Consider the following 14326-nt stretch of genomic DNA (forward strand, 5'->3'; position numbering starts at 1 on the left):
ATGCCGGGTCCCCCGAGGGGGGGGCCCCGCCTGCCCACAGTTCTTGCCCCGAGCCCCGAGGAGGCTCCAACGTGTCCCTGATCCTACCTGGGCCCCGAGAGGCCCCACCACGTGTCCCCGGCCCTGCCTGGGCCCCGAGAGGCCTCACCACGTGTCCCCGACCCTGCCTGGGCCCCGAGAGGCCCCACCACGTGTCCCTGGCCCTGCCTGGGCCCCGAGAGGCCCCACCATGTTTCCCTGAGCCTCGAGAGGCTCCACCATTGCCCTCCTGTCCCCCTGAGCCTGCAAGGCTCCGCCCAAGTCCCTCAGCGGCCCAGCACTTCGTGGGCCGCTGCCACGTTTAGGTTTGCCCGGGCCCTCTCAGGCCCCTTTGGACACCGAGACTCTAAGGCGCCCCTGCCCCAGGATGGTCATCTGGCCTAGGGGGTGCTACGGACTAATATGCATGTGATGCTGAGGATTACTATGTGTTGCCCTGCTGATTGACTATGTGTAGCCCTGCTGATGGGGGCCTCTGTTGTGTTATGTACCTTGTCCCTTCCAGCCTGAGTACCCCATGTCTCATGTATGTGATCCCTGGTCAGAGTGAGTCTACTGCTAGTTCTAGGAAGCTCCCAGGAGATATGTGTTCTAATGCCAGTTCCATCAGATGCGTACCACTGGCAGTGGTCCCTTGGCCCTGCCCTGTACCTTTTCCCTGGTAACCCCTGCCGTGCCTTGTGCCCCTTGTAAAGTGTATGTTCCTATGTGTCCTGTCTAATACAAAGACTATTTTCATATATACTTCGTGTGGAGTTCCTTTTGTGGGAGGCCTGGGATGTTGCTGTTGGTGGGTGCGTGCGCAAATGCTTCACACATGTCCTCCGAGATAGGCCTGACTGCCCGCGCCGCGTTACCTAGAGGGCGAGCAGGGGTCGACTTTATATAGGAGTGGCGGTCTCTGACTGGCTGTGGCGCAAGCCCTGGCCGGCCGGGGGTTCCATTTCCTACAGGGAGTCTTTAGGGAATACCTTGGTTAATGAGGATTTTATTGGACTTATGTTTATATATTGGATTGATGCCTTTTTTCTTTATTATGAATGTAATGGGAATGGAAGTGTATAACTCGTGCTCTGTCTTTATGTTGTTTTTTTTGTACCAAACCTGCTGCTCTGAATAAATAAATAAAAACATTTTTTTTTTAAATGTAGTGTCAAGACAAGCAATTTGCAGGCTGTTTTAAAAACACATGGCTGGCTGGCATTTTTCTGTTGGTAACTTGAAGCCCTGTGGGTGTTGCGGCACCTGCCTGTGTAAATTTAAAAGAAACTTTGTCTCCTTTCTGCTAAGAGCTAACCCTCCCAGGACGGGGTTAAACTCCTAGAGCTGAAATGCTTTAGCTGCAGTGGGAGACATCCTTTGCTAAAACTGAAAGAAAGGAACAGGCAGTCATTTCAGCTGCAGTGGGAGACAAGAAGTCTCTTCTGTTATGAAATCGAACTCGAAGGAACAGGACTGTCTGTACATTTGCTTTTGGTTTTAGCAGAGGAGACCATGCCTCCCACTGCAGCCCAAGTATTTCAGCTCTACTAATTAACTCCCTCCTGGGAAGGTTAACTGTTCTCTCTTTACAGATCAAAAGCGCAAGTCGTGCCTTATCTATTTGCCCTCCCTCCCCCTCAAGCCCTCTGTAACGGGTACTTGCTAATAAAAAAATTCCCATTTGAAAAGGGTGAAGACTTGTGATGCCTCGGGACAGTAAAGTACCAACAAAGGTAAAACCTTAGTGTGGAGTGCGCCCCCCCCACTGAGATGGTGGCGTGCCCCACAGACTGAAGAACTCTGCAAAGAGTAGTACAAATGACATTTGTACAAATTAAGTTTACATGTGTCCAGTCAGAAGATCAAAGTGGAAGGCTAATGAGGAAGGAGGGAAGGGACACAGGCTACTGGATGAATGAATGGCCTAATTCGGGTAGTGATCAATAGTGTTGTTTAGACTTTTCTTCCTCAATTCTGCAGCACAGGATGGCTGGATTAATGAGTACTATGTGCTATGTAATGCAGAAGAGCAATGTAGACACGGTGCTGAACTCTTCAACACATGTGTCCATATTTGCTCCCAAAATCCTGCAGTGAATGTTTCTCGCTCTTTCTTTCCCAAACTCTCTGACAGCTGTGCCATCATTGGTCACTTGTGGAAATGTCCATTATTTTTCCATCCAGTTTTGTCTGCTATTCCAAACGCCCCATCAGACCGTAACAGAGTTGGGTGCAGGGGGGCAAAACAAAAGTTGAAAAATCTTGTAAATTTTAGATTGAAAAGAAAACAATGCATAGCCCTCATCTCTGAAGCTAAATCAACTGCTGTCAGAAATTAATTGAGCAAAGCCAGAAATCACCCTAGAAAGCTTTTCTATGTAGTGCAAAACTCACTGCTGATAACATCAATGTGCTCTCAGTTCAAGCGCCAAAGCTGAGATGCAAGGAATTCACAAGCATCTTCAAAACACCAGTAAGATCGAGCTATCCATCTCCTCCATCCTAGAAAAGGAGGCCAGGTACACGGCGGTTACAAAATTAATGGCTCCTGGGCTAATTTCAGTGAAGTCTCACAGACCTTGTCCATGCAGACCCTCTTGAAAGCTAGACCTTCCTCCTACTTTTTAGGTCTTGCCTGTCGTTATCAGCGCATGCGTTGCACTCACCATGCGAAGGCTTCTTGGAATCAATACGGATTCCGAAGCTTTCAGAAGCCCCGTCCATCTTTTTCATTCGCTGGTGTCACGCTGGCGTCATCCTCCATGGTAAACGCAGGCTCAGGATTGAAAAGGAGGCGTCTTAGTCCCTCCTGGTTACAACCTTGTCCACTCTTGGCCACGCCCACCATGACATGATTTTTTACTCCGCGGCATGACACAGTGTCTTCTAATTGCTCAGTGAGCACTTTCTTTTTTCATTCCCACAATGGCGTTTGCTGAGGACCACACTTTGTTGTTATTATCTGCTCTTGCTGCTGCTGCTGTGTGGCACCGGGACAGCCGGGCAAAGTAAGCACATGCATGCCCATTATGTATCCCCCCTTTCTCTGGTAGCATATGCCCCGCTTTCATTTAGAAAGGAAAACACAGCTGTGTGTGTTTAACTGCCATTGCCATTGTAATTGTGAAGCTAAATTGTGTTTAGCTGATATGTGAGTGCACGCACATTTTTATTTCATGTTCATGGAATTTCAGAGTGAGTCACTCGTGGGTTTTCATGGTAACTCATCGGTTGGTTGGGGGAGGGCACCGTTGTCTATCTTGTGATATTTTTCCTCGTCTCTGGTACTGTCCCGGCGAGTTAGTTTTAAACTCATCGACAAGCTGCAGTGTAGCTGTGACTGAAACATGCACCGCCACCTCAAACTGATCCGAGCAGGTAAGCAGCCCAGTCCCTGCCACACCGTGTGACCCTTGGGCAGCCATATTCAGAGTTAGGCGCTACCGAGGAAAGGCTTCCGCTATCTTTAGCTCGTGGGCTTGCTCATCAAACAGTGTGTGTTCTCTCTTTACTGACCACAGTTCACCTGTAAGTGGTCATGTTTTTCTACCCATTGGTGCAGGGTCACAGGGCAATGCTTACAGCCTCTAAACCCCCACTCTCACCTAGACTAGAATAAAGGGCTCGTGGTGTATTTCATTTAGTGGTGAGATGATAATCTGTTTAGGGATTGCTGCGTGTACTACTGGAGTTTTTACCATATAAACATATGTGTGCGTCTTTGTTGGCACCGTTTCACAATTACTGAATATCATTCATCTCTGAGGCCTGTGGTTGGATAAACAGTCACGTTCGTTACAACTAAGAGAGATTTGCGTCTATCTGTTTGCCATTCCCACACTCCATGAAGCGCCAAGGCTGGCTGAGCCCATCAGATGGCTCTGAGTGTTGCGGGCCCCTGTTGTTTGCCTGTCTTCTAAGTTGGGCAAAGGACAGGCTTGCTTGATGTGTAGTCATTGAAAACCAACCCGGCTTTTAGAACAATATGGGATGGAAAATAAACGCTGTGCTGGTTCAAAAACCTAGAAACTCCTACTGGTGGGGGGGGGCTCTTAGGGCTTGTTCTCGAGCTGTACATGGGAAGCGGCAGCCCAGCTGCGGATCAACAAATCCAGAGACCTGGTTAGGATCCTGCCCTCACCTACCCTAAGTAAGAGACAGCAGGGGCCCGTGCACCTGGTATTTTCTCATCTGTCTTTACCTGCTGCGAGCAGAGTTTTTAGTTTCTGTCTCCCCTCCCTGTATTAACCAGAAAGCCTGAAAACGATTTTGCACCGAGGAACTCCACGACAGAACTCACCTCGAAACACCTGTCTTTGAAAGACAAAGTATTGTTCAGAGTGACATCCCTCTAAGCAGGGGTGGCTTTAGGCTCATGGTGGCCCTGGGCAGGGAGTGTAGGTAGGGGGCCCTCGAAGAGGAGGTCCAGGCGGGGCGGAGGCCAGTAAAGAGGGGGGGTCAGGGTGTTTGGAAGTGGACAGAGCCGGAGGCCGCCAAATCCCTGCCAGGGGCCGCCACGCAAATATGTATCCATCCTCAGAGGATTATTATATTAAGGATATATATTTGCGTGGTGGCCCCTGGGGTTTGGTGGCCCTGTGCAGGTGCACAGCTTGCACATGCCTAAGGCCGCCCCTGCTCTAAGTTTTTAATTGTACTCTGAACAGCTCAAACCAGGCGTTCCTCAGTTAGAACGTTTTCTCTTTAGCTCCTTCCACTTTTTAACATGAGGTAATATAGTATTTATGCTTCGGTTGAGCCAATTGACCCCACACACCCCATGAAAATGATCTGTAAGAGGAATGGCCACCACTGGATGCAAGTGTCTTCATGATTTGGGGTATTCTGGAAACACTTTGAATGAAGTCTGAACTTTGCCCACAGTTAACGGAGCTATATTTTTTCACTGAAACATCCTTGTGAATTGGCATGACATCATTGTCTCTTTGGCAACCACAGGGTAAAAGAAACCTTTGTGTGGGGTGGTGAGCGGGTCGGACTTTGAGGTCACACTCCCATATTGCCAAGTCCTCAAGATGGTAATAAAAATTAGAATGCTAGGCTTTGTTTTTCATTTTTTCCATTATTTGCAACCCCGGGGTACCCAACATAAGAGTGTACCGGGTGTGCCTTCAGGGGGTCATCAGGTGAAAATACATTTCACAAACATTTTGTAAACAAAACGTATCCGAGGAGAGCCTGGGTGCTGGAGTATCTCCACCCAGGAAGCATTGGCATAGCCAATAGGTCTCGCCTTTGAGACATTATAAGTGTTTATTTATCCAGCCATATATCCTAGGCGCAACAACATCAACTGTTGCGTAACTAAACACTTATAAGGGCCCAAAGGCGAGGCATATTGGCATTGCCAATGCTTGTTTAAACACATGTAAACATCAACATTATAGGAAATCAGCCACTCTGTTTGTCTCTTTGGACAAGCTGGCTTTATATGTCGCTTTCTTGAGGAAAAGTCCCTGATGCCTCAAAACCAGACAACACACCCCTTGGCTCAGAAAGCAGGTTCACGACTGAGGATCTAAATGACTTCCATCCTATTTCAAGTTTACTGTCTCTTGTTCAAGTTTTGGAAATCGGTTTGGTGCTGAAGCTCCATCAATATCTCAATGACAGTAACTTTTTGTGTGACTATCAATCAGGCTCCATGAGATATGCAGCACGTAATCTGCCATTTTAAATACAACTGGGACACCTTGAGAATTCTCAGAGTTGAAGAACTCCCTAACCCTTAGGGTCTTTAATAGAATGTGATGGTTTACTGTGTTTAGCGCCGTGGAGAGCTCTGTCCAAAGCGCTAAAGACAGTTAACCATCACACTCTATTAAAGACCCTAGGAGACTGAAAGAGCTTGGAAGACATAGTTCTCAACAGGTTCACCTCCTACCTGGACAACAGAGCCCAAAATAATAATTCAAATATTATTTCCAATACCTTTAGAGCAGACCTAGGAGCCCCTACGCTTTTCAACCTCTACATGGAACCTCACCCCAGTCTCCTAAAAAACACAGCTTTGTTTCACATGTTTGCTTATGAAACTCTGATCTGCCTGAAAATGTCCTCTCTAAATGATATCGCTATAGTAGCTTCTAATCTAAAAGAAATTCAAATCTGGATGACATACCATCACCTCAAACATAACCTTCTCAAAACACAATTCTTGCTATTAGTGCCCCCACATTGTTCCAGACATATACAAAAATATCTCCATAATCAGGACCGTGCTACTGAGCACAAAACCAATGGAAACAGCTAGGAGGAAATAAACACTGTGTGTTTAATGAAAAGGGAAGAATGTGTACCTTAGGGAAGGATGGCAGATCTCTCGTGTTGTATTCTGAAAATATTGTTTTAGTGCTTTGGGGGATATGCATAAATTGCAGTATGAGAGAAACTAGGTTATTTTAGAACATGCTGTGATAATGCATATGTATAAAGGTTTCTCCTTGGGAATACATATTTTTATTGTTGTAACATAAATGCATATTTAGCAGCAGTTAGAATGTTTTAGGACAGTCTGATTCCTGCAATTTGTGATTTACATGGGCTGTAATGCGTATGGGATTATTGGTTTTGCATACATTTGATGTGCAATTTAGGATGTGGAAGTTATTATTGTCATCGAGCACACTGCAGAGTAGTTATAGTCAATGAGTTTGTGATCTGATGTGCAAAGAATGTGCATTTTTATTTGAAGTTTATGTATATCATAGTGGGTTTAGTTGTTGTGAGACATTTGTGATTTGAAAATTGAGCATGGATACAGTACAGTATTTCATTGGTATTTTGTCTGCAGGTTGTTGTGTTGTCCTATGGAACTTGCTTCGTTTTTATGTGCACATATGGAAATTGCATCCAGATTCAAATCTGTGATGTGATATACGTAGGGAGATTGTGTATGACTGGCTGCAATATCCTAATTGTATAGAAAATGCTTACTATTTGGCTTGCATATTATGTATGATGGAGATTGAGTACATGTTAGGGTGTGTGTGCTGCACTAAAGGAGAGTGTGAGCAGGAACAGAATTGTATTGTGTATGGAGACTGTGTACAGGTGCAGAGTTGCTTTAAGTATGTATGGAGATTGCGTATTAGTTTTTGTTATGTCTGTGTTACCTGGGTAATGTAGTGATGTGATTTGGATGTCAGGACATTGTGTCTAAGGGCTGCTGTGTTGACAGATTTAGTGTTTGAGTCTGTTCAGGGCAGCTTTGAGTTGAGGTGATATATGGTTAAACTTTCCGTTTTCATGTCCTTTCTCCCTTAAATGTGAATCTTTGTTATCTATGTTGAGGAAGGCCTGAAGGTTCTTGACACTTACTGTAGTGTAACTGGGCTTTTGTGTCTATACATCCTGCGTGTATAAATGTATGATGTAACTGTGAGTGTGCAGACGTGGTGATAGGGCCTCCCATCCGATGAGGTCACAAGACTTTCCGGTCTTGAAACCATTGTGCAGTGTTACTCACAACCCAGTAGTTGTCATGATTTTTTTTGTGTGACATGAGTTGTGGGGAGCCTCGTGACTTTTAGGGTTTGAATATTTTCCTCGACCCAGCATAGTTACTGTGGCGGTTAGTTTCCTTTGTGTGTCTTGGTGGGTGCTTGCGAGTGTGAAATATTGTTGTTCGATGAATCTGTAACCTAGACTGTTGGAGAATGAGTGATGGTGAAGGGCTCTGTCTGCACTATACGTGCATATGTTCTTTGTTGTGATGTATTTTTAAAAAGGGACGTGTGTAGCCCGTGTGTCCCCATTCTCTGTATGTCTGAGCTGGTGTCTGGAGTGCTGAGAGAATGATATAGCAAAACGCGGTGTGTCTGGAGCGAAAGCCTGCTCTTAATTACAGTTGGTGAGAGGGCGAAGGCTTGACTCGCCCTAGGTACCCGACATTGTACTTAAAGGGCTCCTGGCGTGTAAAAAAAGAAGATTCCCTCCGCTGCATTCATCTTTGAAGAACCTTCTTCCAGACCTAGCACGTATTAGCCTGTTTTAGTCTCTAGGATGGACAGTCAGACACGTTTTGTGGATGACCTTGTGGCGCTGATTTTTTGTTTTGGCTGAAAATGAAAACCAGTCTATCGGTGAACTCTGTAATAAGCAGCTGTAAATAGGCGTGTTGCGTTCGAGGGGACGTTACAAGCTACTATAATAATGCGCATTTCTCTTGCTAAGTGCCTCGCCAGTTCGGAGTGTAATGCCTGGGGTGCCCAGGCTGCACTTCTAGCCAAGTTATGGGCGGAGTTTGCAAGAAGAGGCACACTTCCGGGTTCAAGGCACAGCCTGGAGCCTTCTTCAGGCCACGCGCTCCCCGTCTTCCCTCCTCTCTAGATGCCGGGGGCAGAGCCAGGCCCTGTTAAATGTGTGCTGCGCGTGTATACATGTAGGCGGCTTCTAATTGGGCTGGAGTGCCCTTAGCAGTTTTCATGCAGTTTGTAAACATGAGCCTCGCGCAAGAAAACATTGTCCACACCTTCTTTTAGGAGCAAGAAAGGCCACTTTTATTTTAGGACAGGTGCATCATCAATATCATAAACATATTCATTATTTATTTATTATTTACATAATTCAACTCTACAGTGAGCCTACGAAACCTAAATCCCAAAACCCCGAACAAACTCCTGCCTACTAACCCTAGCCTACCCAACGCTACCCTTCAGGATGGCCAACCCGCTCCAGGCTGCCCACCCCCACTAACAAAAACCCGCCTACAAAAGAACAAAGGCACCCATCCTAACAGTGGCAAACCTACCTAAACTAAACAGTGCCTAGAGCACCGCAAAATAACAAGCCCAGAAATAAATAAAGAAAAAGAAAAAAGAGGGAGGGTGGGTGGGGCAAAACAACCTCCCTTCACGCCTCCCGCCACGCAGTTAATAATCCCCGCCTGACTTCCCCTTTTCCCTCTCTGCTAATCAGCCACCTGTTTATGTTCCTCGCGCGAACCTGCCCAGGGAGAGACCGGCTCGCGCCTGGCTCTCCCTGGGTCCCCCCTCGCGCAAGAAAACATTGTCCACACCTTCTTTTAGGAGCAAGAAAGGCCACTTTTATTTTAGGACAGGTGCATCATCAATATCATAAACATATTCATTATTTATTTATTATTTACATAATTCAACTCTACAGTGAGCCTACGAAACCTAAATCCCAAAACCCCGAACAAACTCCTGCCTACTAACCCTAGCCTACCCAACGCTACCCTTCAGGATGGCCAACCCGCTCCAGGCTGCCCACCCCCACTAACAAAAACCCGCCACCCAGGAAAACCTTTAGCGTTTTCCTGCCCCACCTAAAGGAAAGGAAGGAGCACACCACAACTGTACTTGAAGAACCTTGCTAATCAAGTCCCTGAGTTCAAGGAGGTAAAAAGAGAGGCCCAAAGCTGAGAGATGCACACCGTCCTCACAAAATAAATGATGTTCAGATACTTGTAAATGATAATGGTTCAAACTGTATATCCCCCAATGTTGACAAAAAAGGCGCATTGTCCTGTTCACTTTCCGTCTAGCCTTTTCCAGGGCAGAATGGGTCCGTGCCCCACGCCAGTGCAAACGGGGCACAAACTCAGTCCATATGAGCATGGTGCTCTCCCATGTGGTTCGGATGATTTCCAGGTCCTGCTTCATTAATTTTAACAAGGTCAGCCCAGAGAGAGAAACCAAGTCATTCTCTCCCAAATGTAGCACCAGGAGATCCGGAGGGCCCCCCAAACACTGCGAAACCAAAGCAGCCAAGGCGGGAAAAAGCCCACCCCAGCGCATTCCCCCTGTTCCATGCCATGAGACTTCATGTGTCATACTGTTCAGACCAAGCGATCTCCCACAAAGCTGGCTGGCAGCGGCTAAAGCTGCTCTTTTAATGAAAGAGTGCCCCAGTATCCACACCCTCCTTTTGCATCCGGCGACTGATAGCCAGGGACCTAGGAGAGAAAGAAATGTTAGACCAGCCAAAAATGCACTATTTCCTCACATACTTTTCACAACACTTGGAACGCCAACGACCAATGCGTCTGATCTGGGACCAGTCCCACCCCAGGCGGGCGGCCTCCGTCGCCGCACCAATTCTGAAGGAATGGGTACCAAACTGAACAGGGTCCTTCCCCAAACGCAGCAAGACCTTGCGTAATACAGCCAACAATTGAGATGCAACTATGGGACTACCATCCGCATGACAAAATATGGACCCCTGGAGAAAATGCGGAGAGGACACAAACACTTCCCATTCCCCAACCGGGCAACATGCAGAGACCCCACTCCTACCAAGGAACACCCACTTACCCCTCCCCATCTGGTCGGTTTTGGATGCCCGCAACCAAAGTCGCACTCTGTCACTTTCCAACACCACCTCACCGCTGGTCATACCTACCCTGCCCCGCAACCCCAGCAACTCTGATGCCCGAAATGCCCCAAAGAACAACCACACAAAACACAAACGAAATTTGGCACACTCAAAAGCATCATGACAACACACCTCCAGTTCCAGCAACATCAACTGGAGCAATTCAAACGTCACAGGCTGCCGGAGCTGCTGACCCCCAGCCCGGAGCCTGGCCAAACCTTTCAACAATTTACGAACCAACACCCCCCCAACCGGATCCCTCCCCCACCAAAGCTGTCCATAAAAAGAAACCCCAGCCAATTTACCCGAAATGGTATTGGGCGACAGGCCTTTGTCCGCCAGCTGTAAAACAAACTGCAAGATGCATTGTTCATCAGACCAACCAGCCCTGAACGGCCCCATCGAAACCTTACAAAACTGCAGAAACTCAGACCAGGCTTTCACATAACCCCGCCTGGTGGATTCAGCCACAGAATTTTCCACCAAGTGGTGAACCCTCAATCCCCCGGGTCCCATACGTACTGTGGGATCGCTGTTGGTGCCAGGTCCGCCCCAGGAGCTAACTTGCGGAACTCGGACCACTGAAAGCGAGACAAAGAGTCAGCGATGCAATTAGAAGTACCAGGAACATGCCGCGCTTTAAAGACAATATTCAGTTGCAGACACCGCAGCATGAATGCGCGCAGGAGCCGCAAAACCCGCAAATCGCGAGCCTTTTGGTGATTGACAAGGTGTACTACAGCCAAATTGTCCACGTGAAACAAGACGGAACGATTCTGAAACTCATCCCCCCATAGGTGCAAAGCAACCAGCAGCGGGAAGAGCTCCAGAAACGCAATGCTGCGACCCTGATCCTTCCAGTGCGCCGGCCAGCCGGCCGCGCACCATCGACCTTCCCAAAATATTCCGAATCCGTGAGCCCCTGACGCATCAGTGAACAACTGTACTTGCCACACCATGTCCTCATCCGCAAAAAACAAGGACACGCCATTAAAGTCTTGCAGAAAACGAAGCCAGACAGTCAAATCGGCACGCACAGCGGTGGTAATGCGCACCCTATGATGGGGAAGGCTTGCTCCGGACATGGACAGACCCAGACGTCTGCAGAACGTCCTGCCCGCCCGAACAACCCGGCAAGCAAAATTGAGATAACCCAACAACTTCTGAACAGTTTTCAAAACCACTTTCCGCTCCCCCAACACCAGATGTATGAAAGCAGACATTTCCTTCACTTTAGCCACAGGCAGTCTCGCCATCATAGACAGAGTATCAATTTCGATCCCCAAAAAAGTCAGGGACGTACAGGGACCCTCTGTCTTGTCCGGCGCCAAGGGGACACCCAATTCCTCCGCTAGAGCCTGAAAGATGTTCAAAGCCGACTGACACTGCCCAGATCAACCCTCCCCAATGAAAAGAAAATCATCAAGGTAATGACAGACCAACGCGTGGCCACTAACAAAAGTGAATCGCCACTGTAGGAAGGTACTGAAAGTTTCAAACAGGGAGCATGACACTGAACAGCCCATGGGCAACACCCGATCCACGTAGAAACTACCATCAAAATGCATTCCTAACAGACTGAAATCCCAAGGGTGAATGGGCAATAGCCGGAAAGCCGACTGAATGTCGCTCTTCGCCAGCAAAGCCCCAACACCAGCCGTGCGCACGAGCCGCAAGGCATCGTCCACCGAAGCATAATTGACAGTTGAGTCAGCTGGATCGATAAAGTCATTGATTGATGAACCCTCGGGCCAGGACAGGTGATGGATAAGACGAAACTCCCCTTCCGCCTTCTTGGGCACCACACCCAGGGGTGATACAATCAAGTCAGGCAGGGGACAATCCACAAAAGGACCAGCAATCCTACCAGCCGCAAGCTCTGCATCCAGTTTCTTCCGCACCACATGTGGACTCTCCTTCGCAGACTTCAAATTGTCCGACCACCTGCCCACCCTGGGTCCCTGATACCCAATCCGAAACCCAATTTTGAAACCCCAAGACAAAATCTTAGCGGCCTCAAAATCCGGATAATCCACCAGCCAGAGATCGAGAACCTCCTGCCTAATAGGAGTAGGGGCCCTTGTAAACAGACTGATGTTGCTGCCCCCTGCCCCCAGAACCCCGTCCCTGATCACCCCATCTCTGGCCGGGAAAACACTGGGTGAGGGCATGCTTCCCTCCACACTGCGAACACTCATGTTTATACCTGCAAGCGGGTCTGTTACAGGAACCCCTGTTAAAATGCCAGCAAGTGCCGGAAGCGGCTGATTGACCTCTGCCCCAAACCCCCGCCCCAGATTGAGCGGGGCGAGCTGAAAAGGGCCGATAAAACACAGGCTGCCCGCTAGCTGTGTGGGTCGTAGCAGGAGGGTTTGCCGATGCCATCCATTGCAACCATAACTCAGAGTCAACCGTACCCCACGAACGCTCAGGGAAAGCGGCCATGCGCGCCCTAAATTCGTCATCGTAGGACAACCAAGCAAAGCCGCCAAAATAACTGTGAGCCTTGCGGATGACATCTGCATATTTAAACATGTCTATTGCTTTCTCAGGATGACGTTGACAATAAACGCTGGCATAAATGAGAAAGGCCGAAGTCCAGTTCTCTATAGACCTCGGAACACGAGGCCTCCGAGCCAATTCTAATTCCTCCTCTTTCGACCCTTCTTTTGCCTGGACATCCCTGTGGAGAAGTCGAAAAACATCCACAAAAGCCCCAGACCAGATCAGAGTCTTCGTTTTTTCGGACAAATGGGACCCCAAGGGCATCCCCACCCCAGAATAAGGCAACTTTTTCGGTAGGATACTATCCTCCGCTACCCGAGTGGCAGCCACCCCGCCATCCCCCGATATAGAAACTTCTTTTGCCACTTGTACAGTAGAAACATTCGAAATTACGGGCCGCTCAAGCCTCGGTGCCAGAGCGACTCGCTCAACCACAACCCCATCACCCGTACCACAAGATCTCGTACTCTTAACAGGGAGACTCTCCCTAGGTTGCACATTTGAAATTACGGGCCGCTCAAGCCTCGGTGCCAGAGCGACTCGCTCAACCACAACCCCATCACCCGTACCAACAGATCTTGTACTCTTAACCGGGAGACTCTCCCTAGGTTGCCACACTGACCACCACCCATTCTTACCTCTCGGTAACTGCTCCGACTGCTGGGCGACGGCCCCACGATCCCGCTGAGAAGGTCCAGACCACACTGCCCCTCGTACACCCGCAAGGTCCGCTCGAGACTCCTGCAAAACACGAGAAACAGCGGGTTGCCCTAACCCACCCCCCTGGGCCCGTGCTGCCAAAAACCCAACATCTGTCTCTCTCAATTCCCCTTCTTCCAAATCATCATCACGAAAACTCCCACAGAAAGCTTCATCAGAAAATGCAACCTGTTCACTCCCACTGGGCATAGCCCCATCACCAATACCCCCATCATAAAATTGCCAGTCGATGTTTTGAAAGCTATGTGCACTGAAAGCTGTAGAAGAGCCGTCCGCTCCAGACAGCCCCCCTGTAAGCCCACCACTGGAAACAGCCGTGTGGACAGTTCCCGGGCCCGTAGAAACAGCCAACAGCCGCCCAGCCGAAGGCGCAGAGTGAAAACTGCGGCCGCTCGAGCCAGACGAGGAAACAGCCCCTAAAACATCACCCCCAACATGAGAACCGCACTCACCCCCCGACGCCAGCCCTAATCCACCCACCGACCCAGCCTCAGGACCACCCAGAAGCCCACCCGGGCGGCCCCTGGGGACCGGGAACAGAGACTGACCAGTGGCCGGGGGCGCCCCTTTGCGCAGCATGCCCTTGCCCCCCAAGGTCATGGACTTAGGGGTGGGGGGGGGCCGGGGGCAAGGAGCACCAGTTACAACAGCCTCAGGGGCCGTGGGATGCGGCGTGGCATGTGTAGCACCCACCTGGACCACAGCAGGAGCCGGGGGCGGG

The 14326-nt window shown here is 49.0% G+C and overlaps 2 protein-coding genes across 2 annotated transcripts in view; one reads left to right on the plus strand and one right to left on the minus strand.

Annotated features, from left to right (window-relative positions):
* The window catches only part of USP43 (ubiquitin specific peptidase 43), a 1198532-nt gene that overhangs the window by 653814 nt on the left and 530392 nt on the right, over positions 1-14326 (plus strand). The gene's annotated exons all lie outside the window — the stretch shown is intronic.
* LOC144770288 (uncharacterized) lies at positions 9179-13888 on the minus strand. Its single transcript, XM_078654684.1, has 2 exons — positions 13524-13888; positions 9179-9961 (listed from the first exon to the last, which is right to left on the minus strand). Exons 1-2 carry the CDS (start codon positions 13792-13794, stop codon positions 9312-9314), a joined length of 921 nt encoding a protein of 306 aa, XP_078510810.1. The 5' UTR covers positions 13795-13888; the 3' UTR covers positions 9179-9311.

This window comes from Lissotriton helveticus, chromosome 7, assembly GCF_964261635.1.
Source record: "Lissotriton helveticus chromosome 7, aLisHel1.1, whole genome shotgun sequence".
NCBI classification, from domain to species: Eukaryota; Metazoa; Chordata; class Amphibia; order Caudata; family Salamandridae; genus Lissotriton; species Lissotriton helveticus.

Bases quoted from the DNA above. Each gene is read 5' to 3' on its own strand.
- LOC144770288 (XM_078654684.1), bottom strand. From the start codon at position 13,794: ATGCCCAGTGGGAGTGAACAGGTTGCATTTTCTGATGAAGCTTTCTGT. The intron at 9,962-13,523 runs GTAAGAATGGGT...TTTCTCTCCTAG, and splicing joins GTCGGAGCAGTTACCGAGAG to GTCCCTGGCTATCAGTCGCC.